This window comes from Pan troglodytes, chromosome 21 (genome assembly GCF_028858775.2).
Source record: "Pan troglodytes isolate AG18354 chromosome 21, NHGRI_mPanTro3-v2.0_pri, whole genome shotgun sequence".
Taxonomy (NCBI): Eukaryota; Metazoa; Chordata; class Mammalia; order Primates; family Hominidae; genus Pan; species Pan troglodytes.
This window is the reverse complement of record NC_072419.2, coordinates 15,215,623-15,240,061: the sequence shown is the minus strand read 5'-3', so window position 1 is coordinate 15,240,061 and position 24,439 is coordinate 15,215,623. Positions and strand designations below refer to the sequence as shown.

The window sequence follows — 24,439 nt, the reverse complement described above, 5'->3', positions numbered from 1 at the left end:
ATTTCTAAACTTAAAGAGGAGCTACTATAGCTAAAGGAAGTGAATAATTCAAATATTATCAGGTTATTTAATTTAAAATGCTTGCTCCTGCAGAAAATTGCACCGGTATTAAAGAATAGAGCAGATTTTTGTGTGTACTGTATAGAGAATTGTTTAAGCACATCACTGACTATATCAACACAATTACATATTGTACAATTTCTGAATCAATTTCATTAATACTAGTTGAATGTTACTAACTTTAGTAATGATAGTGTGAAGAATTTAATCAGATTTAACAGTGTATCAAAGTAGATAAATACCTAACAGACACTAGAGCATTCTGTAATAAGAGGTTCAAAGTTTTGAGAAACATTTCCTTAGATTTTCTTGTGAATATTTTTAATCAAAGAACAATGAGAAGGAATTTGATGTATTTTTTGAATGTTGATCAGTTAATGTTTTGAAAACCATGGTAAGGCACGAGGTTGGGTTTGGGAGATGCAAAGGAATGTGGGGAAAAAAACTGAAGAATAAAAAAGAGAAAGAGTTTATTGTCCACCTAAGACCAACAGAATCCCTCCAAGGTAAACTCATTGTTCATTCTTAAAATGAATACTTTTTATTAGAAATGGAACCCTCCCAAAGAAAGCATACTTTGAGAAAACCCACATTTATCCATAATTATCCTATTCCTTGGAATGCATATTAGGTTCCCTGTATGTTTTACTTCATTTATGGAAATATTTTTCAAACACATGTATTCATATTCTCTGTTACTCTCTTTTCTGCCTTAAGCCTCAAAGCTGATTTATTTTTGTTCCCTAAAATTCTTAACTCATTATTACATCTCATCTACCCATTATATTTCCATTTGAATATATTGAATAAATATAGCTTCTGGGGCTAGCGGATCGCTGAAGGTTGAGATTAGTGATAGGTCATGAGTCATTCAACCCTTGGTATTTCTGAAACTAGTATTTGACATCATCTCTCCCTGGCTCTGAACACCCTCTGGAATACATTCCAAGCCCATGATTGAACTTGGGAGCTGAAGCTCCTTCTCAGAGTAATTCATAATACTGCCCCAAGTCACAGCTCTGCAACTTCTCATTTGACTGCATTCATTTTGGGTGGTTGGTTACATTCCCTTGAGCTTTGTCTCAGATTACCCAAGGCATCCAGGGATAGAAAAAACCAGAAGATCGAAAATAGCAATCCCTCCATTAACACAAACTTCTGAAGAATTTCTCATCTTGCAGTTGCTGATGATTAATTGCCTGTTTTCATATTTATCATTAATGTCTTCCCTTCAACCTCCAGGGTAAGAAGGTTCCAGAATGTGTTATATTTGTTAATTCAGTGGCCTTCTTCAATAGTCATTGTCCCCTTCAACAGATGGAGATGAGGACTACATTTCCTTGCTTTCAATGCTATGACAGCCATTCAGGGCATATAATCTCATGGCTACACTTGAGGAAACTGTCCACAATGCAGAGAATGTATTATTTGTCTTGACCCTCTCTAGATGCATCTGTTTGATCTGATTTCTCAATTACGTGGTATCTGCCTGCTGCCCCAGTGAAACCATGGTGCTCTCTTGAACACAGAGCAGTTGCCATGAGATGGCTTAGGAGACAAAGTGTCTATGTAAGAGCCTAAAGTCATTTCCACTCTTAAGAAAATGACTTCAAGTATATACTTTACTGATTATAGGAGCTTCACCATTATGTGTTTGTACATATTCCCCAAAACATTTTCTGTGGGAGGCAAAATACTGGTTACTGGGGATATGAAAGTGATATGAGACATATTCCTTTACCCTTACCATCCAGGTAGGGAGGCAAACATAAATTTCTTCCCATTCTTACACTTCTGGTTGCTCTTTCTGTCTCTTCTTTCTCTTTTTCCTTGCCAGTAAAATATTTTATCTAGGTTCTGATACGCTTCAGGGTCTTCTCTGCAGCCTTGGGGTAAATCTTGATTCTTCTCAGTCAGTCATGGTAGTTCTATGGCCCATGTTAGCAATTACTGTGGGCATTGCTGTGTGGTGTGACTCTGAGCTATATATAACATGGCATAAAGAATGACTACCAGATTGAGGGGACGGAGGTGGGGGGCTGTCAGGGAACCTCTAGGAACATTTTCTTCACTCTTAGAAGGGTCGCAAGAACTTTCGCCATGTCCTTTGTGGATCTTGGTTCATAGGGAGGTAATGCTTAGGGTACACAGTCATCTTGAAACCATAAGGAGACCAAAAAGACAGAAACCACCTGGGTCTTCCATGATATTAATGAATTCCTGATTTAACCAATCCTCAACCACTCTGCTCTTGGGTGCCTTGCTGTGTGAGGTAATACACTGCTTAAATCTTTAAGCCATTAAATAAGAGCATCCTATTACTTTCAGCCACAAGAACCCTGGCTGTTTTAATTTATCTCCATTTTACAAACAAACCAAGGCTCAAATGAGTTAAGTATGTCATTTACTTAAAGGCCATTTTAAACTGGGCCCTGTTTATTTCCTAAGCTCATCTTCTTTTCATTCTACCACCTGACTTTTTAGGTCTGTGTGTGCTCTAAAGCAAAAACAAATGATAAAACGTTGCATATGCTAAGGGCTAAATGAGTGGGAGAGATGGGAAAGAGAGGAGGGGTGCTCAAAGTCTGGGTTTGTAGCAGATGACTGGCAAGGGTACAGCTAGGTCTTAAATCATTTTTAGAACTTTTCTTCAGCCAAGAACTTATACATGAGGAGAGGAGTTGAATAATTATCAGAAACATTCAGTCAGATAATTTAATTCATCAGATTATTGGGGATAGCAAAACCCTCAAATCTAATGGTTTCTTTCTTATCTGAATGAAGATATTAGCTGTCCGGAGATAGATTGCTTTGCCTTTCCAGTGTTTCTGAAGCCATTATCTCCCAAATAGTTGGGAGTATGGGAAAGTTTATGAAGAGGTGCACAAGTATAGGTTGTATTTACTGCATAGTGTTTCTTCCTAGGAAGATTTCTTTTTCTTGAGTCATAAGGGCGGATTCCTCAAGGAAAAGCAATAATTTAAAACATAATCAGTACTGAGGGTACTGCCAAAATCAACCCAAATCCAAAAAGTGACCATGATAATTAAAAACCACTCATTCGGTGCATCTGTTTCTCTCAATGATACAATTTATTTTTACTTCTGGGCATCTTGATATTCAACAAAGGGGCAATAATGAGCAGAGAAATAGACATAATAATAATGCATTGCTAAACTGATTGGTTTCATTCTGTATATTTAATTTTTACAGTCCCTTTGGATGCTCAAAGAAAATATCCTGAATATTGAAATTCTTCCTATTTGGATTTAGATAGCATTTTTCAGGAATATTAGTCCTTAAATGCTCCAAGAAAATAAGTTGGGTGGTGACAAGGAGGATGAAGAGTTAATGACTGTGAGACTCTGATCCTTTTATTTTATATTCAAAACACATTACGGTAGGTGCTAACCTTCCTTTGCACCTAGCATTTCTTAAACTCATTTAAATAGGAAAACTTTCTTTTTTCCACCACTCTTTATATGAAATAATGTTTCTATAAATACAGTTTTTACTTGTTCTGAAAATTGCTGTAAAGTATAAAAACTAGATTATTTTCTAGATATTGATTTAAAAATTTAATAGGATTCAATTGGATTAGGCATTGGTTATATTTTTATCTTATAACATTCTTAATTGATTTGGGGTAGCTTGAATGTTTATATCATAGAAATTTGAGTTTATCCAAAGGCTTCTGAGAAACAGGACTTCTACATTAGTTTCATCTGTAATTAAAACAATGATTCTACCAATAATATGTGAAGTAAAACCAAATTTTGACCCATGAGTCAAAACAGCATTTCAGGCAAAACTTCAAGAGCCTGTATTTATATTTTTATATAGTTTTTTTTCTAATTATATGGAATTCTCCTTATTTCCTTGCAGGAAAATAAATGGCTGGTACTGGGGCAAGGTAATACTGTGAGGATGTAGATTTGACTGCCTTTGCAAAAATCATGACAGTGAGAGAAATCTGACATAGCTGACTCCATCTTGCTTCTAACCTCACAAACTAACTGTCCTTGCTCATTCCTGAGTACAGGCCAAGATAACTATGGGAGGAAATTAGTATACAGTTTGATTTTAAAACAAAGATGATAACAGTCCCTTTCCAAAACTAATCCCCTCCTTTCCTGGGGACCAAAACAACTTTTGTAAGACTAACAAATTAACCACAAGGTTGGAATTATGGTTTAGGACTGAAGTCACAAGATTCGTAACCTCCTTAATTGCTCCTATATATAACATCACTATTATAAAACCTAAGACTGGTGTTTAAGGTATTTTTCAGGCCTTGAATTCTCATGGACCAACTACTGCCACCCATCCTGTGACCCATGCCAAGAAACAGACTTAACTTCTCCCAGGGACTGTCTCAGTCCAAGAAGACAGCTTTGACTCCCATGTCATTTCTTTCCTGACCCACCAATCAGCATTCCCCATTCCCTAACCACTTCCCAACCCCCTCCTGCCTAACTATCCTTGAAAAATCCTAGCTTCTGAATTATCAGAGAGACTGATTTGAGAAATATGTCCCATCCTTCTGCTCCGCTGCCTTGCAATAAGTAAACTTTCTCTGCTGTAACACCTGCTGTTCTCAGTGTATTGGCTTTTTCTAGGCAGCAGGCAAGAAGAACCCAGTTGGGTGGTTACAGATTTATCTAATGCAAACCTTGGTATAATAATACAGAGCTCAGAAAAGGGAGCAAGATAAAAAAAACAACAGCAAAAACAAAACCCCTTAGATGAGAATACAATTTAACATAGTTAATATAGTTTTAAAAACTGAGTATTTGAAAATATGTGGATTCTAACAGTACTAGAAATTAAATAATTGAAGAGATAATTGACCAGAAACGAGGTATATGAATCAGATGGTGTTGATACAAAACCATTGTACAGAAATTTGGAGACAGCTATTAGAGTTCTTTCCTCATAAAAAAGGCAAAGCCTTTTCTTTCCTAATAGCTGAAAGTATCACATCATCTTTTTAGTCTGATTAGCTGTTAATATGCCAACACCCTCAAATTTAAACTAACCTGACACAATGGAGCCAAATTTTTTACCACATCTGTGTTTACCAAGTTATACATAGGAAGGGCATATGAATGACTTTAGAAGAAATTAATTTAGAAGAAATTAATTTGATTGTAAATTTTTAGTGAAATGTAATTTAAAAACTGCATACACAAATTTGAACTACATTTTGTAGTTTTATTATTTGTATTAATATTGAAAATTTTCTTAATACTATTATAAGGCTTTCAGTAAAGCAAATGAGTTAGTATGTATAATCTGTTAGGTATCAAGATTACTAAAGAGAGCACAGCTCAGCAAAATTGGCATACAAGGGACATACCTTAATGAATTAAAAGCCACCTATGACAAACCCACAGCCAACTTAATACTGAATGGGGAAAAGCTGAAAGCATTCTTCCTGAGAACGGGAACAAAACACCACCCTTCTTCATCATAGTACTGGAAGTCTTGGCCAGAGCAATCAGACAAGAGAAAGAAATAAAGGGCATCCAAATCAGTGAAGAGGAAGTCAAACTGTCCCTGACTGCTGACGATATGATTGTTTACCCTGAAAATCCTAAGGACTCCTCTAGAAAGCTCCTAGAACAGATAAAAGAATTCAGCAAAGTTTTCAGATACAAGATTAATATATGCAAATCAGTAGCTCTTTTATATACCAACAGTGACCAAGCAGATAATCAAATCAAGAACTCAACCCTTTTACAATAGCTGCAAAAAAAAAAAAACTTAGGAATATACCTAAAAAAGGAGTCAAAAAGCTTCTACAAGGAAAACTACAAAACACTGCTGAAATAAATCATAGATGACACAAACAAATGAAAACACATCCCATGCTCATGGATGGGTAGAATCAATATTGTGAGAATGGCCATACTGCCAAAAGCAATCTACAAATTCAATGCAATCTCCATCAAAATACCACCATCATTCTTCACAGAGTTATAAAAAACAATTCTAAAATTCATATGGAACCAAAAAAGAGCCCACATAGCCAAAGCAAGACTAAGCAAAAAGAACAAATCTGGAGGCATCACACTACCTGATTTCAAACTATACTCTAAGGCCACAGTCACCAAAACAGTGTGGTACTGGTATAAAAATAGGCACATAGAACAATGGGACAGAATAGAGAACCCAGAAATAAACCCAAATACTTACAGCCAACTGATCTTTGACAAAGCAAACAAAAACATAAAGTGGGGGAAAAACACCCTTTTCAACAAAGTGTGCTGAGGTAATTGGCTAGCCACATGTAGGAAAATGAAACTGGATCCTCATCTCTCCCCTTATACAAAAATCAACTCAAGATGGATTAAGGACCTAAATCTAAGACCTGAAACTATAAAAATTCTAGAAGATAACATTAGAAAAACCCTTCTAGACATTGGCTTAGGCAAGGATTTCATGACCAAAAATTGCTTTTGGGTAAAAGCAATTGCATAAAAACAAAGATACGTAGCTGGGACCTAATTAAACTAAAGAGCTTTTGCACGGCAAAAGGAACAGTCAGCAGAGTAAACAGACAACCCACAGAGTGGGAGAAAATATTCACAATCTATGCATCTGACAAATGACTAATATCCAGAATCTACAATGAACTCAAACAAATCAGCAAGGAGAAAACAATCAATTCCATCAAAAAGTGGGCTAAGGACATGAATAGACAATTCTCAAAAGAAGATGTACAAATGACCAACACGCATATGAAAAAATGCTCAACATCACTAATGATCAGGGAAATGCAAATCAAAACCACAATGCGATACCACCTTACTCTTGCAACAATGGCCATAATCCAAGAATCAAAAAACAGTAGATGTTGGCATGGATGCAGCGATCAGGGAACACTTCTACACTGCTGGTGGGAATGTAAACTAGTACAGCCACTATGGAAAACAGTGTGGAGATTCCTTAAAGAACTAAAAGTAGAACTACCATTTGATCCAGCAGTCCCACTAATGGTTATCTTCCCAGAGGAAAGAAAGTCACTATTTGAAAAAGATACTTGCACACGCATGTTTACAGCAGCACAATTCACAATAGCAAAATCGTGGAACCAACTGAAATGCCCATCAGTCAATGAGTGGATATAGAAACTGTGGTATGTATATATGATAGAACACTACTCATCCACAAAAAGGAATGAATTAACAGCATTTCCAATGACTTGGATGAGATTAGAGACGATTTTTCGAAGTGAAGTAACTCAGGAATGGAAAACCAAACATCGTATGTTCTCACTGATATGTGGGAGCTAAGCTATGAGGACGCAAAGGCATAAGAATGATATAATAGACTTTGGGGACTTGGGGCAGGGGGTAAGGGATAAAAGACAACCAATATGGTTCAGTATATACTGCTTGGGTGATGGGTGCACCAGGATCTCATTTTACAAATCTCCACTAAAGAACTTACTCATGTAACCAAATACCACCTGCACCCTTATAACTTATGGAAAAATAATTAAAAAAATAATTTAAATTGGGGACAGGCACAGTGACTCATGTCGTTAATCCCAGCACTTTGGGAGGCTGAGGCAGAAGGATTGCTTGAGCTCAGAAGTCTGAGTCCAGCCTGGGCAACATAGTGAGACCTTGTCTTTACAAGAAATAAAAAATTAGCCAGGTGTGGTGGCACATGCCTGTAGTTTCAGCTACTCAGGAGGCTGAGGTGGGAGGATTGCTTGAGCCCAGGAGATCGGGACTACAGTAAGCTATCATCATGCTGCTGTGCTCCAGCCCGGGCAACAGAGTGAGGCCCTGTCTCAATAATAATGATAATAATAATAATTTAAATTGGTAGGTAGAAGTAGAAATATTTATGTGAACTCGTGCCTTAAAAAGACAAAAAAAATTATCTTTTCTTCCTTTGTTCACTGAAACAGTCCAGGCAATGTTCAGGGTCCAAATTGCTGTTACTCATACTTTTTCTTTCCCATCAAAAAGAACCAGGGCTCACTGGGGACTAGTCTGTTTCCATCTCTGGAGCAGAAAAGAATAAGGTGAGTCTGGAAGACCTTTATGTGCCAGAACACTTTCAAAGATTAATAGGTCATGTCAAGAGGACACAGATGATAGCCTAAAAATGTCTCCTCCTAACCAAAGTTGAGACAATTTGGTCTCTCAAAAGGAGAATGGCAGCCGTGATTGAATGAACATACATAAAATCTGAAAACCCTAGTGATATTCAGAAAGGGAAAAATTGATATACTCTGAAAGAAGGTGAAAAAATAAAATGTATATCCAAACAGTCTTGTCATTCAATCATTTTGGTATTACTGACTCATTTATTATATAACAAATAAAATAGAATGTAATGAATATAAATATATCAGTTGGAAGGTATTTTGGACTCAAAAGATTATTGGTAAAAAATCTACGCTATATTGTGACTTCCACTTAAACAAAATCACACACAATACCCAAAATTCAACCGGACACATATTTAAGTATTTTTGAGTTTTGTGGTCCTAAATATAGGATAAATGTAAGATTCTATAATGTGCTCAGATTTTAAAAATTATACTTCTTTGAATTTTATCATGTCAAAGATCTAGACTGTTAAAGTGATATTCCATGAACCTCCTTGAACTTGGATGAGAAAGAATGGTTACAGTTTTAATTTTAACCTCTACACAAAATTTAACATTCTCTTCAGTTAAGTATGTAGTTTACAAGTCACTAGCAAGATCTGTGTATTATATTCCAATTGTTGCAAATTATCACAACATTTTACTTTAACTTATTTAAATTGTGTTAATACTGAGATATACAAGGTTATATATCATAACATTTTATAAAAATATTTCAATGAAATTTATTTCCTCTTTAATTCTAGGTACTTAATTTATGCATTTAGCATTCTGAGAAGGGTGCATACACTTCACCAGACTGACAAATAGGTCAAGGCTTAATTTAAGATCAGATTAGGAAACACATTGATGTTTTTTCCTACTTTACTATAATATTTACAATAAAGTATAAAAAGGTCAATTTGTTTTTGTCTAAAGCCCTGTCCTACCTTGAACAAAAAGCAATTACTTCTTTTTTTTTTTTTTTGAGACAAAGTTTCATTCTTGTCACCCAGGCTAGGGTGCAGTGGTGTGATCTCGGCTCACTGTAACCTCTGCCTCTTGGGTTCAGGTGATTCTCCTGCCTCAGCCTCCCAAGTAGCTGGGTTTACAGGCACGCACCACCACACCTGGCTGATTTTTTTTTTTTTTTTTTGTATTTTTAGTAGAGACAGGGGTTTCGCCATATTGACCAGGCTGGTCTCGAACTCCTGACCTCAGGTGATCTGCCCGCCTCGGTGTCCCAAAGTGCTGGGATTACAAGCAGGAGCCACCACTTAAGAACTTCTGAGCTGTCATGTAGATGAACACAGCCCAGAGGACCGGGTAGGACTGGACATGGCTTCAAGTACACTGAAGAATGAGTTCAGTTACACAAAAATCCCATTGATCTGAAAATGTCAGCCATGGTTGCATTTTAGAAGACTTAAAAACTTAGGCTGTGGAGAAATGATGCTATTGCTTCATACACATGTGGACATGACTGCTTATGGGAGGTGGGAGGCTTTGGTGGTGGAACCCCAGAGTTCTCAGAGGCACTTCGCAGGAAATGGAAGAAAACACACTTCAGCTTCTGAACAACAGAAAGTTGGTGAAATTTGGTGAGACTGGCTAAAGTAACAAAGAACTAGAAAATTCATACCTGTGAGGTAGGTGTTGTGCGAGGAATTAATGAAATAGTGAGAAAGGGGCTGAGACATGTCTTCATTCAAATCCAGTTTCTCAGGTGAAACGACTCCGTTTTCTTCTCCACTCAGATAGCGCATGAACCCATCCACTGATATTTGTCCTGGAGGAAATGAAGTTAGAAAGGATGTGAATGCATTCTTTTATGGGTGTCAAGTCGCCTCTTTTTTTTTTTCCAGAAATATCTTGTAGTGTCCAAGGTAGAAGACATTTTAGTATGGATAAATAAGAGTGTAGGATTATTCTGTTTCACTACAATTATTTCCAAATGTCACAGACAATAGAGAAAACATGTAGTTACATGAGCCCCACCAACTTTTCAGAGGATTTAAATAAACACCAACCTCCTGTTTTCCAATATAAGACTGGTATTAACTTTATGGATCGGCACTAAAATGTTATCAGTGCTTATCTCTGTGTAATAGAATTTGGGGTAATTTTTCAATTTTTTTTCTTATTAATGTATGTTACTTTATAATCAAAATTATGTACAAGTGGCCTGTAATCCCAGCACTTTGGGAGGCTGAGGCGGGTGGATCACTTGAGGTCAGGAGCTCGAGACCAGCCTGGCCAATATGGCGAAGTCCCCTCTCTACCCAAAACACAAAAATTACCCGGGCATGGTGGGCGCCTGTAATCGAGCTACTCAGGAGGCTGAGGCAGGAGAATCGCTTGCACCCAGGAGGTGGAGGTTGCATTGAGCCGAGATGGCGCCACTGCACTCCAGCCTGGGCGACAGAGCGAGACTCCTTCTCAAAATAAAAATAAATAAATAAATAAATAAATAAATAAATAATTTACAAGTGGTTTTATTATTTAAAATAATGTTAAAGTGTTTTTGGGGCTGGGCGCGGTGGCTCACGTCTGTAATCCCAGCACTCTGGGAGGCCAAGGTGGGCAGATCACGAGGTCAGGAGATCGAGACCATCCTGGCTAACAGGGTGAAACCTCGTCTGTACTAAAAATACAGAAAAATTAGCCGGGTGTGGTGGCGGGTGCCTGCAGTCCCAGCTACTCGGGAGGCTGAGGCAGGAGAATTGTTTGAACCCGGGAGGTGGAGTTTGCAGTGAGCTGAGATCGCACCACTACACTCCAGCCTGGGTGACAGAGTGAGACTCTGTCTCAAAAAAAAAAAAAGGCGTTTTCAAATAATGATATTTTTCTCTGAAACAGAAAATAAAGATGCCCACAAATGAGTCTTTCCTGAAAATAAAAATTTGAATGCTCATGAAAAAAGATCTTTAAATCTCATATTAAGAATTATTTTACTTCAGATGGCAGAAATATGACACAGGTAATTTAGTTTACTCAGATTCTATTTAGAAATTTTTCTATGTGGTAACCTTTCTGAGTTGACTAATACTAAATATTGACAAAATTCTTTTGTCAACTTTATTGAGGTATAATTAAAAAACTATATATTTAACGTGTACAACTGGATGTTTTGATACACGTATTGAGACAATTTTTTGTCATAATCTTCATAGATACATAGGATCATCTTAAGTATTTTGGTCTATCACTACAATTTGTTTCTTCAATCTTGACAATCAAAGCTTCAAACAACATATTTGTGGGTAGTAAATATGTTGCCAACAAATGTCGGAGGGTAGCATTTCTTTTTTCTTTTTCTTGTTGAAACAGTTTTTATTACTATAAAAGTGGAATATGTTCATTAAAGAAAAATTGGGAAATGAGATAAACAGAGAGAAAAAATAAAACTTGTTTTGAACATCCCTAACTTTTCTTTCAGAGATAACTACTGCTAAAACATTGGTGTGTATCCTTCCAGAAAAATACCCGTGTGTGTGTATAATTCTTTTATGAAGCTGTAATCATGCATATACACACATACATATAATTATATATATAATTTAGTAACCTTTGTATTAACTGAGCAATATATTATGAACATTTTTAATGTAAAAATAAATTCTATGCAGATATTTAACTATAGCATAAAATATGCAACTATCTATTTTTATATCATAAAATATAGCAGTATAATATGAAATAATATTCTATTATCATTGATCATTAAAGTTGTTTCTAATTTTTTCACTAGTATAAATGACATTGCATTGACTGCTCTGATGGTTACATCTTTGTATAAATACTTAATTATTTCTTCAGGATGAATTCCCAGAAATAGAATTTCTGATTCAAAGACTTCACATACTTTTGAGGATTTTAATACACATAACCAATTTTCTTTCTGTTAAAGTCCTAGCAATTGACTTTCACCAATGGTATATAAAAGTATCTGTTTTCCTTCTCTTCTCCCCTACTGCCAAACCTATCAGTAAAATGACAACATTTAACAATTCTAATTTTTACTGATTTAAACATTATTTATTCTTGATTGCTAAGAGATGTGTCATTTGTAAATGGCAAAGCTAGCACTGATTATTTACCACAGTAAAAATCTTTTCACATTCAATACATTTCTCAAGGTGACTGATGACTGCTTTTCCCAAGTTCTGGAAACTCAATAGCTAAATTGCTTTTACTATTGTCCAAGAATAAAAAATAAGAAGGAAAGTTTGTTTTGGCTCTTTTGATGAGAGGAGCTGTTTTGCAAAAGAAAAACCTTCCTCCTGGGCTCGGGCAATCCTCCTGCCTCAGCCTCCCGAGTAGCTGGGACCATAGGCATGCACCACCATGCCCAGGTAATTTTTTTTCTCTGCGTAGAGACAGGGGTCTTCCTATGTTCCCCAGGCTGGTCTTGAACACCTGTACTCAAGCGATCCTCCCACCACAGCCTCCCAAAATCCTGAGGTTACAGGCGTGAGCCACTGAGCTGGGCCTGGGCAAGTGCTTTTCACACCAGAATCTCTATTCCTCCCTTTCTCTCTATTTCCTTTCCTTCTCCCCTATCTCTTTTCCTTTCACTAATTTCACAAAGGTTTATTGAACATCTACCATACAATAAATGCACAGAAAAATAAAGCACAGTAAAACACAGCCTCTGCCCTCAAAGAGCTCACTTTCTAATAGAAAATAAGGCCATTCACCCCTTGAAACCCAGGCACGAGCACCTTTAAAAGCTGAATGTGCATGTATCTTTGTCGTCCCTGGTGTCTACTAGATGCTTTGTGTACAGTGGGTGCTAAATCACTACTTCTTTTGGATGATTATTGGGATTCAAAATAGAAAATAAATTGTTTTGAAACTGGAAGATCACCAAAGACAGCAGCATTTTGTTTGATTCTTATGTTCTGATTAGGTCAAATGATACGAAATTTGTAATATTTGCTGTTTTTCACCTATGCAGAAGGCAATTTCACACAACCCAATCTCTAACTATAGCAATTCCTTAAAAGACAGGCAATAAATGCAAGTATCTTCAGGGGCCAGGAAAGGAAAGTAATGTAACTGCTGGATGAGTGTGCATACTGGGGGAGTCACAGGGTATGGAAAACTGGCAAGTGTATGCTTCTTGTATACACACGCATATCATAGCAATAAAATAACTGTGCAATCTAATACAATGGTTTATTGAACATGAAAGAAGAACAAGAATGAAATGCAAGAATAAACATCCTTTGGTTTGATCAGCAACTTTTAAAAGCAAGAAAAAACAACAACATAGGCCAATAGGGCAGAAATGACAAATGGATTTTAACTTTAGTTCCAAATTCCATTTATTGTTAATGTCTTCTGGGTGCTTGTGTTGAGAAAGATTCTGAACCATGCCTGTGATTAATTTTGATGTCTGCCTTGGGTACAGGATAGAAAAGTGAAGGTGTACACTTCATATATTTGTCATACTCAAATGAAGATATTATAATCAAGGTCAAGGTATAATTTGGAACATGCAAAGAATGTGTATCCAAGTTTTATTTAATCCATTGTTGAGGAATCCAGAAGTTGTCAAAGACAGGTCAAAGGAGGCTATGAGACACTGATTTTATATATATTATATATATATATATACACACACACATATACACACATATATACATATAAATATATATACACAAATATATGTATGTGTTTGTATGTGTATGTGTTTGTATGTATGTATTTGTATATTTTTGTCAACAAAAACCAAGCAAATAAACCAAAAACCAAAAACACAAACTAGACAGATATTACTAAATTGAATACAGACTAGTTAATACCCTACAGGTCAATTAAACCATAACCTTTTTGGTTATTTTCTCTACCTTTATTATCTCATTGGAATAAAATATTTTAACATAATTTTTAGTATAGATTAAAATCAACAAACAACAATAGTTTGGTGAGTGAGTGTGAGGATTATTTATAATTATATTAAAGAATTTAAAAATCCCTAGTGAAGGAATTTACCTAACCTTGAATAAGAACAAAGATTGAGTTTGAAGGGTAGTTTGGGTAGAATATGATTGTAGACTACCAGTGAGCTTCTTGTAAACACATGCATATCATAGCAATAAAATAACTGTGCAGTCAGGGAACTGTAACTGTGAACCAGGGATCAACTTTTCGATCCCAAAGCTTTGCCTTGCTAACAAAAGGAGCAAATGCTGAAGATTTTTGATACATTAAATGATTAGGCAGAGATATGTCAAAGTCAAGGAAAGCCAATAAAATGTAAAGATAAAGAGCAGTCAGTTTGTAATCTTGTAGGTGTCAGCTAAGGGGTCAAGAGTATTTGCAAAAATACAGATGTTTTGTCATAATGAATTAGCCTAAAAAATAGTTCTGACTAGTAAAGACTCGGGGCAGAGAACAAACTCTGAGGATATCCCTTCCATATAACCTTCAGCTGGAATATTATTGTCGCCATTGACTTAAATGCATTAGCCCTTTTCTATCAAACTTGCACTGTTTGTGAAAAATTTACAATTTTTTTTCTGATCCACTCTGGTCCACTGAGGCACATAGAAGAATGAAAAACCTTGAGAATTAAGATAACAAAACACATTGCTTTTCTAAAAAACTTAGTAACAGCACAAGAAATCCAGTTTTCTTCCATTCTTGCCAGTGGTCACTGGTCAGGGACAAATTCCTTAATTATAGGATGAGTAAACTATATGGATGCCTCAGTCTCCTTTAGCTCTAAAAGTCTATGAATTCAATCAGGCTAATATATTAGGAATTATTTCTAGCTAAATTAAAACAAAATGTCCCATATTTGAGTGAGATTATGAAACAGTAAAAGCAATGCTACTATTTTCTGAAATAAAATCACCAGAAAGAGAGGTTGAGTTCAGAAGGATAAAGTTAGTTGACAAAGGCTAAAAATAAATTACCTTATATATTTTGTTAATAATAAATCAGTATGCCATTGGACATGTCACTCATATAATGGCATTTAAAAGTCTTTATAAACAAACAAAGTGTTTGTACCACTTCCAGCTGAAGTACAAAAAATGTAAATCCCTCAAGGAATGGAAAAAACAATGCTCCTAAAGATGTCAGAAAGACATCAATTCAAAATTCTGCTATGACGTAATGATACCTTCCAGGGATGCTTTAAAATCATGCTTTAAAACCCTGAAGTGTATCCAGTGACACTCAGCTGGATGCCATCATGCTTGCAAATGCATACAAAGGCCCTTGAGTATTTACTGGGCTATGGGCTACTCTGATGCCTCCTCTACACTCAGGGCCATCTCATTGGCCTTGCAACAATTAAGAATGAGGAAGATCTGTATCCAGAAAAGGGAGCCCTGGAGAACAGAAAGGAAGAATGGTCTAGAAGAGCATTGTGGAGTGGTTCTCTCATCTTCTCAGGTTCAGATCCCTTTATCTATTGGCTTCTAAAAACCTACTTTTAAGGAGACATTCTGGGTTGACTCTCCTGTTTCACGTACATGGGAAAAGATGTTTTCAGCTCATATTTCTCCAGGAACAGCAAAATGTTTTGAACGCACCCTGGAGCTGGGGCATTCCTTACTGGTGGTTACCAATGAACACATTTTTACTGAGGGTGCATCTCTATGTGTCAAGGGTTGGAAATAACCAAGGATGCGTCCATCAGAGCACTGCCTTTTAAGAACTTAAAAACATGGCACATAAAATTCCTCCTTGATTCCTGTTGCTGATCAGTTCAGGTTTCTATTCATTTAGTGTTGTTCTTAGTGCATATAACACTAAAGAGTTTGGAGTTGCAGCCGATGCAATCAGTTAGTGGACACACTAATTTCATGTTGGCCAGATAGGAACCTTCTTGGGGATGTAAATTTCAGGACTCTTCTGAAAGAAGCAATTCATTTTGATCCAGCTCTGCTCCAGTTTCCTTTCTACCATTCTGCTGCCCAAGTCTGGTTGAAGATGAAGAAAAATCAGTCAGCGTTGATTGCTGATGGGCTAAGTCTAGAAGGAAGGAGTAGGGAGGGGCTGAATGTCTCCAGTGTGTGGAGTCACCAAGGGGAGCTAAGAAGCCACCTGTGTGATTTGCTCTTGATGTGCAGATACCACTTCAGGAGACAAGTATAGGAAAAACAACATGGTCGAGAAGCCAAGGGTTATCTGCTAAATTTAGAATTATTCTATGGCTGCCATCCAGCACCACTTTTACTAGGATGGTTAATAGAAACAGTCTTCCTCATGTCTCCTTACTCAGAAGCAAACACCTTCAAATCTTTTAGCAGAAGCTTTTGGTATTTACTTCTGTATCTCAAAATAATACGCATGTATTGCTATTTTTGACTTACCACCATGAAAGATGAGAATATTGCTCTTTCTCATCTCTACTCCTGTAGCACATGTATACATTACTCTCATTCTTTCAGAGACAGTAATACTATAATTTAGTTACAGTGTTCAGTCTTTATGTTATCATGACTACACAGTGTGTTCAGGGTTGAGTCATACAGTAACCTAACAATTATTTTTATCTTCATGCACAATTTTTAAAAATTTTCCCTATAGTTAATAATTATCTTGTTTTATCATTTGCTTAATTTTTTGCATATATCTCCAGTCCAACTCCAAAGTATCCACCGGTTAGCTAAATGTTTTTGCAATATGTACAAATATAACAAGTGTTCTCTTGGTTAGATTCTCTTGAAGTCTTTTCTGGAGCCTTTTATCTGCCCAATCTAGATTGGTTAATTTCTGTTTTCTTCAATTCTATTCTGTGCTAAATCTCTTTTATTTATGCCATGTCTTCCCCTTTAATTGTTAATTTTTTAATTTTAGTTGGAGCACATTGGTCAGTAGCTTCCAGAGAAAGCGTTCATGAATGTTAAGTTTCTTGAGCCTTGCATGTCTAAAAATGACTTCTTTACACCTGCACACTTGATTGCTAGTTTTGCTGGACACAGTATTTTGGGTTGGATTTTTTTTTAAAAGATTTTTGTGGGAAAAATTTGCTCCACTGTCTTTTAGCTCTGTTAAGAGGTTTGAAGACTTTGTGATTCACCATCCTAAAAACAGGTGTGTGGCCTGTTTTGTTTTGGTTTTTGTCCCTCTGGCAATTTCTAGCACTTTTGGTCCCCGTTTCTTAAAATTTCACAATGATGTGCTTTGGCATAGGTTTATCTATCCCCTATGCTGGGCACTCTTTGAAACCTTTCAGTCTGAAAGCTGTTGTCTTGTTTGGAAAAAAACATGAATTATTATGATAATTTCCTCTGTTTTTTCATTCTGGAATATTATTTGTCTGGATTTTAAACTTTTTTTTTGAGACTGAGTTTCGCTCTTGTTGCCCAGGCTGGAGTGCAATGGTGCGATCTTGGCTTACCACAACCTCCACCTCCCGGTGGAGGTGATCAAGTGATTCTCCTGCCTCAGCCTCCCAAGTAGTTGGGATTACAGGCATGCACCACCATACCCCACCCGGCTAATTTTGTATTTTTAGTAGAGATGGGGTTTCTCCATGTTGGTCAAGCTGGTCTCGAACTCCCGACCTCAGGTGATCCACCCACCTCAGCCTCCCAAATTGCTGGGATTACAGGCCTGAGCCAACATGCCTGACCAGATTTTAAACTTTTATACGTTTTCTCTCCAATCTTCCATCTAATTCTTTTGCTTTACTCTCTAAAAGATTTCCTCAACTGTGTTTCCACCTTTTTTTGGAGTGCTTTGTTTTTGTGTTTAACAGCCAGTTTATGTTCTCTGACATTTATTGAAAAAATTAGCATTCTGTTCTTTTTCACGGACATAATATATTTGGTTATTTTTCTATGGACATTAATGATATGTGTATACTTAATGAACTCTCACTATTTAGTCATTATTTCCTACAAAGTTATTTTTTCCCTGCTTTTTCCTGTTTTTAAGGAAGTTTTCCTCATATGTCTAGTAACACTTAATTATCTGTTCATATTTCAAGTTGGCAGACTAAAAAGCTGATTGGATTTCTGGATGTGTTTGCTGCACTTGAAAAGTATGAGAGTTGGTAAGGCATCACTGCAGAGGGATCTGTCTTTGTCTCTTTCGGAGTAATCCCTAATATTGATATCTTTAGGTCTTTCCTCTTAGGCAGATTAGATTCTTGGGAGAACTTCTATCTAATCTCTTGCCAGGATAGAGTGAAGGCCTGGATGCCAGCATTCTAGAGCAAGATTGGAGAAGAATGCAGGAGGTCTCAGCATTTTTCCGTATGCTTACAATCACTTTATCTTCTTGCTTTCAAAATGGTACTCTTTCTCTCTCTCTCTCTCTCTTTCTTTCTTTGTCTCTCTTTTTTCTTTCTTTTTCTTTCTTCTTGAGACAGAGTCTTGCTCTGTCACACAGGCTGGAGTGCAGTGGTGTTATCTTGCCTCACTGCAACCTCTGCCTCCTGGGTTCAAGTGATTCCCCTGCCTCAGCCTCCTGAGTAGCTGGGACTATAGGCACATGCCACCACGCCCAGCTAATTTTTGTATTTTTCGTAGAGAAGGGTTTCACCAGGCTTGTCTCTAACACCCGACTTCAGGTGATCCGCCTGTTTAAGCCTCCCAAAGTGTTGGCATTACAGGCGTGAGCCACCGCGCCCGGCCTGTAGCCTGCTTTCATCTGGGCTTTGTGTCATCCTCACACCCTCTGTTTTCCTGACTCCAAAGAATAAATACATAAATAGTCCCTCTAAGGTGGGAGTTCTGATTGTTCCTTAAGTAGCTGTCAACTATCCTCTTTGTTTTATGCCTTATCTTGAATCCCACTTCCAGAGGAAACAAACATCATCAATTTCTGAGACTTTTAAGGTTTTTTATAAAATAACTTGGATTGGTTCCAGGTTTTCACACGGATGATCAATGATCAGGTTCTCAGATCTGTCAACTGCTGTAAACATACAGCCAGATGCCTAAATTATGTGATGGTGATTTCTTATCTATTATCCCTCACCCTTGCCAGATTATGCCCTTAAAAGTCTCTTTTAATGGAGTTTTGGTGTGGTTTCAAGAAAGTTCAGTTAGTTGAATATGTTCAATCTACCATATTTATCCTGAAGTTCCATGGTTCTACTATACCATACCGCAGATATTTTTGTTGATTAAGTTTAAAAGTCAGATCTTACATTCCTTATCTTTGATCTTGTATTTGTAGGTAATGGTGAATCAGATGGGAAGAGCAGAAGGTCTTCTGCTTTGCCTGGCTGGGACTTATCATGGGATTCCCTGGCTTTCTTTATATTTTTTCTAATGAAAAGTATGCAGTGACTAATCTCTTACCACAGATGGCACCGTATGGATGATCTGTCAGGTTCTCCTTGCTATATCTTCTCCCAGGTAGAGTGCCATCAGAGCCACAGAGGAAGCTTGAGCTCCCAGGTACTTATGAGGTGGGAAATAGCTTGGATATCTTGGCTTCTCTTGCCAATCTCACAAGGCCGCTTGTGTGGAACAGGTGCGGTGGTGCGTGCAAGAAGAAGTCAACTCCCTACGTTTCTAAAGGAGTGATCATTGAGTCAAGCTGACCTTTGATTTTCTGAGTGCTGGTGACTTGTCCAACTCCTGTCATGGTGGTCATCGGATATGTTGATACTTGATTCAATCGCCAGGAAATTATGTCCAGATTCGTAATTCTGTACCCTAAGTCTGTCATGTAAAGTTGCAATTTGAATTCAAAACACTGCCAGAGAAATTATACCATTAAATCTAAAAAAAATAAGGAGACTTCTAGAACTAAATTCTAAGGTGATAAAATAAATCATGTGTTCAATCCTGTCATATTTGAGAGTTGACATATTTCCTCCTTTATCCTTCACCAGTCCCTCTTACTCTTTTCCAAAACAAGCAGCAACAAAGCATTTGACCTTTTGCTTCAGGGAAGAAAGGGATGGCAGAGAAAGAAGAATGAAAAGGTACATTCTTCTGCTTGGTCCTGAGGACATTCTCATACCGAGGCTTCCTTGTCCTCAAGTCTAGGAGAAACCGCAGACAAGCCTGATGTCCTAAAGAGAGAAGCTCTGTGGCTCCTTTCCCAGAAGGTGCTCCAGAAAGTTGCTGCTGGTATTCCCAAGCAGCCAGAACCTATTGAAGCAGAAGTGTCTAAGTAGATGGGCCTGAGCCTTAGAGAGTTCCTCCTCGGTCCACTCAAGGGTGGCAAAGATGGAGCTGAGTCTGTGGTTATCAAAAGGATGGTCAATGACCAAGACCAGAAAAGAATGAGGTAAACGCAGGGCTACCAGCTTGGACCAGATTCCCTCTCTGATGCCCAGGCACTAGGGAAGGCTCTTAGTGCTTAGCCACCACTCTAGGTTATTTCAAAATAGAAATTGAGAGCGAGAGAGACTGACTTGTTTTGAGTGCACTGAGAGTCTCCTCAAATGTTACCACAACATGAAGTCTTTCCTGAGTAGCCCATACAAATAGCACTCTCTCCTGCTGGCACTCCTGTCTCATATGCTGTTTATATTTCTCCATAGCATTTATCACCATCTGTCATTGTACTAATAGATATATTTGCTGGTATGCTAGTTTTGGTCTCTTCATCCAGGGACTGTGAGTTTCATGAGGATGGAGTGTCTTAGTTTGTGTTTCCCTTGAAGGAAATGAGACAAAACATGTACTTGAAGGTGATCCCATTTAAGGGGAGAGGGAGCTGGAGTATTTATACCAAGTCCCATCAGTCATTGTTTGAGGACGGCTTCCAGGGGATAATTCCCCAATACTCTTTGGCCAACTGCGCCCTTGGGAAGAGGGGGCTCTGGCAGCTAAAGAGAGCCGTCAGCAAAGAGATGCAGGCACTCAGTGGGAAGTCCAGCAGACAGGCAGTGTTTCTCTAGTTCACTGCTGATCTTTAGAACTCACAACAGTGCCTGGCTTGTAAATGCTCAATAAATATTAATTGAAAAAATGATTATTTTGTCCCCAAATATTAACATTTATGTATTAATTTATATTGTGAGTGGTTTTGTGCTTCATCTTGGCAACCAGATATCTCAAACGATACTGTACCATAGACAACTAAAAACGGCAATTCCAAATTCAGCCGTAAATGACACTACAAAGGAAGGACTAAGAAGAAAACATCGAAGAAATGCAATGAACAGCTCACAGAACAGAACCAAGAGGCCTCGCTGGCACTGACTAACGGTACCTTGAAGTCCAACAAATATGCGGAAGAAAGACAGGGATTTGGGGGGCTGAGTCCTAACAAAGTCTTAGAGAGATTGAAAGTTTTATCCTTACACCCTACCTCTGCCTAGAAGAAGTGCTAACCAGACAGCATTAAATGCTCAAAGCTATCAAAATAGACCGGAAAAGGGGACTAGAATAATTCAGAATAAGCCAAATCAATCCTTAAGTGACAGCAGAGTTGGCTGTACTTCAAGGTATTGCACATTGCGAGCCACCTGCTCCATCAGTGCCATCTCTTCTTAGCCTCCTTTGCTCAGCCCTGGTAGAATTTCCTATGAAGTTCACGAGTAAAGTATCTGAAATAATTTAATAGGCTCTCACTTTCCACTGAGTTCATGAATGTGACTTTATTTATTTATTTATTTATTTTTGAGATGGACTCTGGTTCTGTCGCCCAGGCTGGAGTGCAGTGGCACGATCTCGGCTCACTGCAACCTCTGCCTCCCAGGTTCAAGCGATTCTCCTGCCTCAGCCTCCCGAGTAGCTGGGATTACAGGCACACATCACCATGCTAGGCTAATTTTTATATTTTTAGTAGAGATAGGGCTTCACCATGTTGGCCAGGCTGATCTTGAACTCCTGATCTCAAGTCATCCACCCGCCTCAACCTCCCAAAGTGCTGGGATTACAGATGTGAGCCACCGTGCCCAGCTGAATGTAACTTTAAATAAGGTCAGGTAACACAAGCTGATGCCCCTCATTTAACTGAAATTTCTGAGCTCAGTAGCAAGTCCTCAGCACCTAATTCTCTCATTACACTTTGCATGAGCTCTGTGAATCAGGGCAAGAACAAAGTACATAGGGCATAGTCAAAAACTAATCCCTAAATACAACTCATGGCACATTGCTAACGTCTCTGGAAGGGCCCCCACTGAGGCTCTTCCCTGCTCGATATGCATATCTGGATGGTTAGCTAGGAAATGCCCACATCATGGCATCAAAGAACTAGCATGGAACTGCTCCTGAGCTAGTCCCAAAAGCAGTTTAAGGCAGCAGTAGCAAAGTGCTAAAGGAAAAAGGATCAAGGAAAGAACATGTAGCAGGCCATGCTTACATATGCAGTACTAAAAAAAAAAAAAAAAAAGAGTATAACAGGAAAGTGCAAGGAAGAAGAGAGCCTTAGAAGAGTTTCATGATTTCAAATATTTCCAGCATATTGTTTAACAATCTTTTATGATATGCTACTTGCTATATGCAAGTATTAACTCATTTTATCCTCACAGTAACTCTGTAAGTGGGTACTTTTATGACTATTTTATAGATGGGAAACCTGAGGCAAGTAGCTTGCTCAAGGTTTGTGCCCAAGCAAAGATGAGGTTGCTCAAGTAGCTTGCTGAAGGTTGCTCAAGGTTATACAATTCATAAGTGAGTAAGTTGGGATTTGAGCCCAGGCAGTCAGGCTTTGTGTTTCATGCCATTAAACATGATGCTATGCTGCTTGCTGTAGACATCACACATCATCTAGTGGTAGAAGAAGGTAAATAACAATAATTATCATAATAATGGGAGCTACTATTACTGAGCATTGACCACATGCCAGGCATAGAAATCCTATGAGAGACGTACTTTTAAATTACCATTTTCAGTTGAGTACACGGAGGCTTAGAGATGTTAGCAACTTGTCTGAGGGCACGGGGTTATTTAGTGTGAAATGGATCTGGATATCATGCCTGGGCAATGGAAAGACAGATAGTGGTGGGTGTGGTTGATGGTGCTTATCCACATAACTTTCCTAACACTGGCCTGGATAGGGGGCATGGATGATGGGAAGGAAAGGTATCCTGCCTTCTTGGCAGTTGGCTTCAATCTGGACACTCTGCATTGGTCCTAAAAATAATCCTAAATGTGACCAAGGCAGAGTTTTCCCATGATTTACTTATCTCTCTAAAACGTGTTACTTTAATCTTTCTGTGTAAAGAAGCTGAGCTCCGGTGGACAAATGACCCATCTGGCAGAGGCGTGAGGATTAGCTCTTTGATTTGAATTTGTCTATCAAGGTCCAAATTCTTTTCCCGACTTAATTTACATTCTAATCTCTGCAAGTAATTTAAAGGTGTCCTCTAGCGTTTTTATCCCTCAACCCATGAATCTGATTTTTAGGAAGAAAAATGAAATATAACAGAAAACTTGTCATGCCAACATGAGGACAAGAGAAATGCTGAACACAAGAAGTGACATTGTTTTGTGGGCTTTGCAAAAAATATGCAGGTTAGCTTTAAAAAATAAAAACAGCTAAACACATGCAAATAACATCTTCAGAGCTCTGCAGCACAGAAAAATCTACAAATTTTGCCTTGGAAGACAGATGGCCCATAAATCCACGTAGAATAATCACAGTCAAGATGGGAAAACTGGACAATGTGTCTGCCAGCTTGCATGGACACCAGCCTCCTTCTACTGTGCCAAATGCCAATTAGGCAGGATCTGGCACTCAGATGTTTGGATGTCACTGGGATTAGGTGGTTGAGAATCCATTCATCATTGCTCAATCTTCACTCTTAATGCAATAATACCAGAGCATACTGGAAAGCTACCAGCCCAGTGGTTTAGCACCTCCTTAAATCACTTCTAAGCACAGCACTGAAAAGCAATTTCTCGGCTCACGTTTTTTCCTGGTGCTTTGGCCCTTGCGAATTCTGCCAGATCAGCTCAGAGAAAGTAAGTGCAGATGGCATTCATATCCCATGGCTCACCAAAGTCTATTTGCCTATTTTAAGAAATAATCTAAATGTTCCCTTCTCAGTTATCTTTGCCCGGGCACAAACTTTCCTATCACACTGGCCAGCTAACTGTGCTTTTGTACATTACATGAACTTCACTGGCTTCTTTCATTATTTTACCATTTTTCCCCTAAATCTGGAGTCAATATGTTCTGCACCTGTTTTCATGTGTTATTATTTTATCTTAAGTTGAAAAGTGTCATATATTGTTATTCCATCTTGATTGCAAAAACTGTGCTATTACCATAACTATGTGCAAATACAGCTCCAAGATATGGTGTGATAATGGCCCCTAAATGGCTATGTACTCTTCTCAAAAGCTCCTGCAGATTAGCTCTTCACGCAGTGCTCACAGCTTTCTG

The 24,439-nt window shown here is 37.9% G+C and overlaps 1 protein-coding gene across 5 annotated transcripts in view; it reads right to left on the bottom strand.

The window, feature by feature from the left end:
• The window catches only part of PLCB1 (phospholipase C beta 1), a 752,222-nt gene that overhangs the window by 190,265 nt on the left and 537,518 nt on the right, over positions 1-24,439 (bottom strand). For all 5 annotated transcript variants that reach the window (XM_016937425.4, XM_016937426.4, XM_063803337.1 and 2 more), the window contains one exon: positions 9,813-9,959. In XM_016937425.4, coding sequence (XP_016792914.1) covers positions 9,813-9,959 — 147 coding nt within the window. The remainder of the gene's footprint in view (positions 1-9,812; positions 9,960-24,439) is intronic.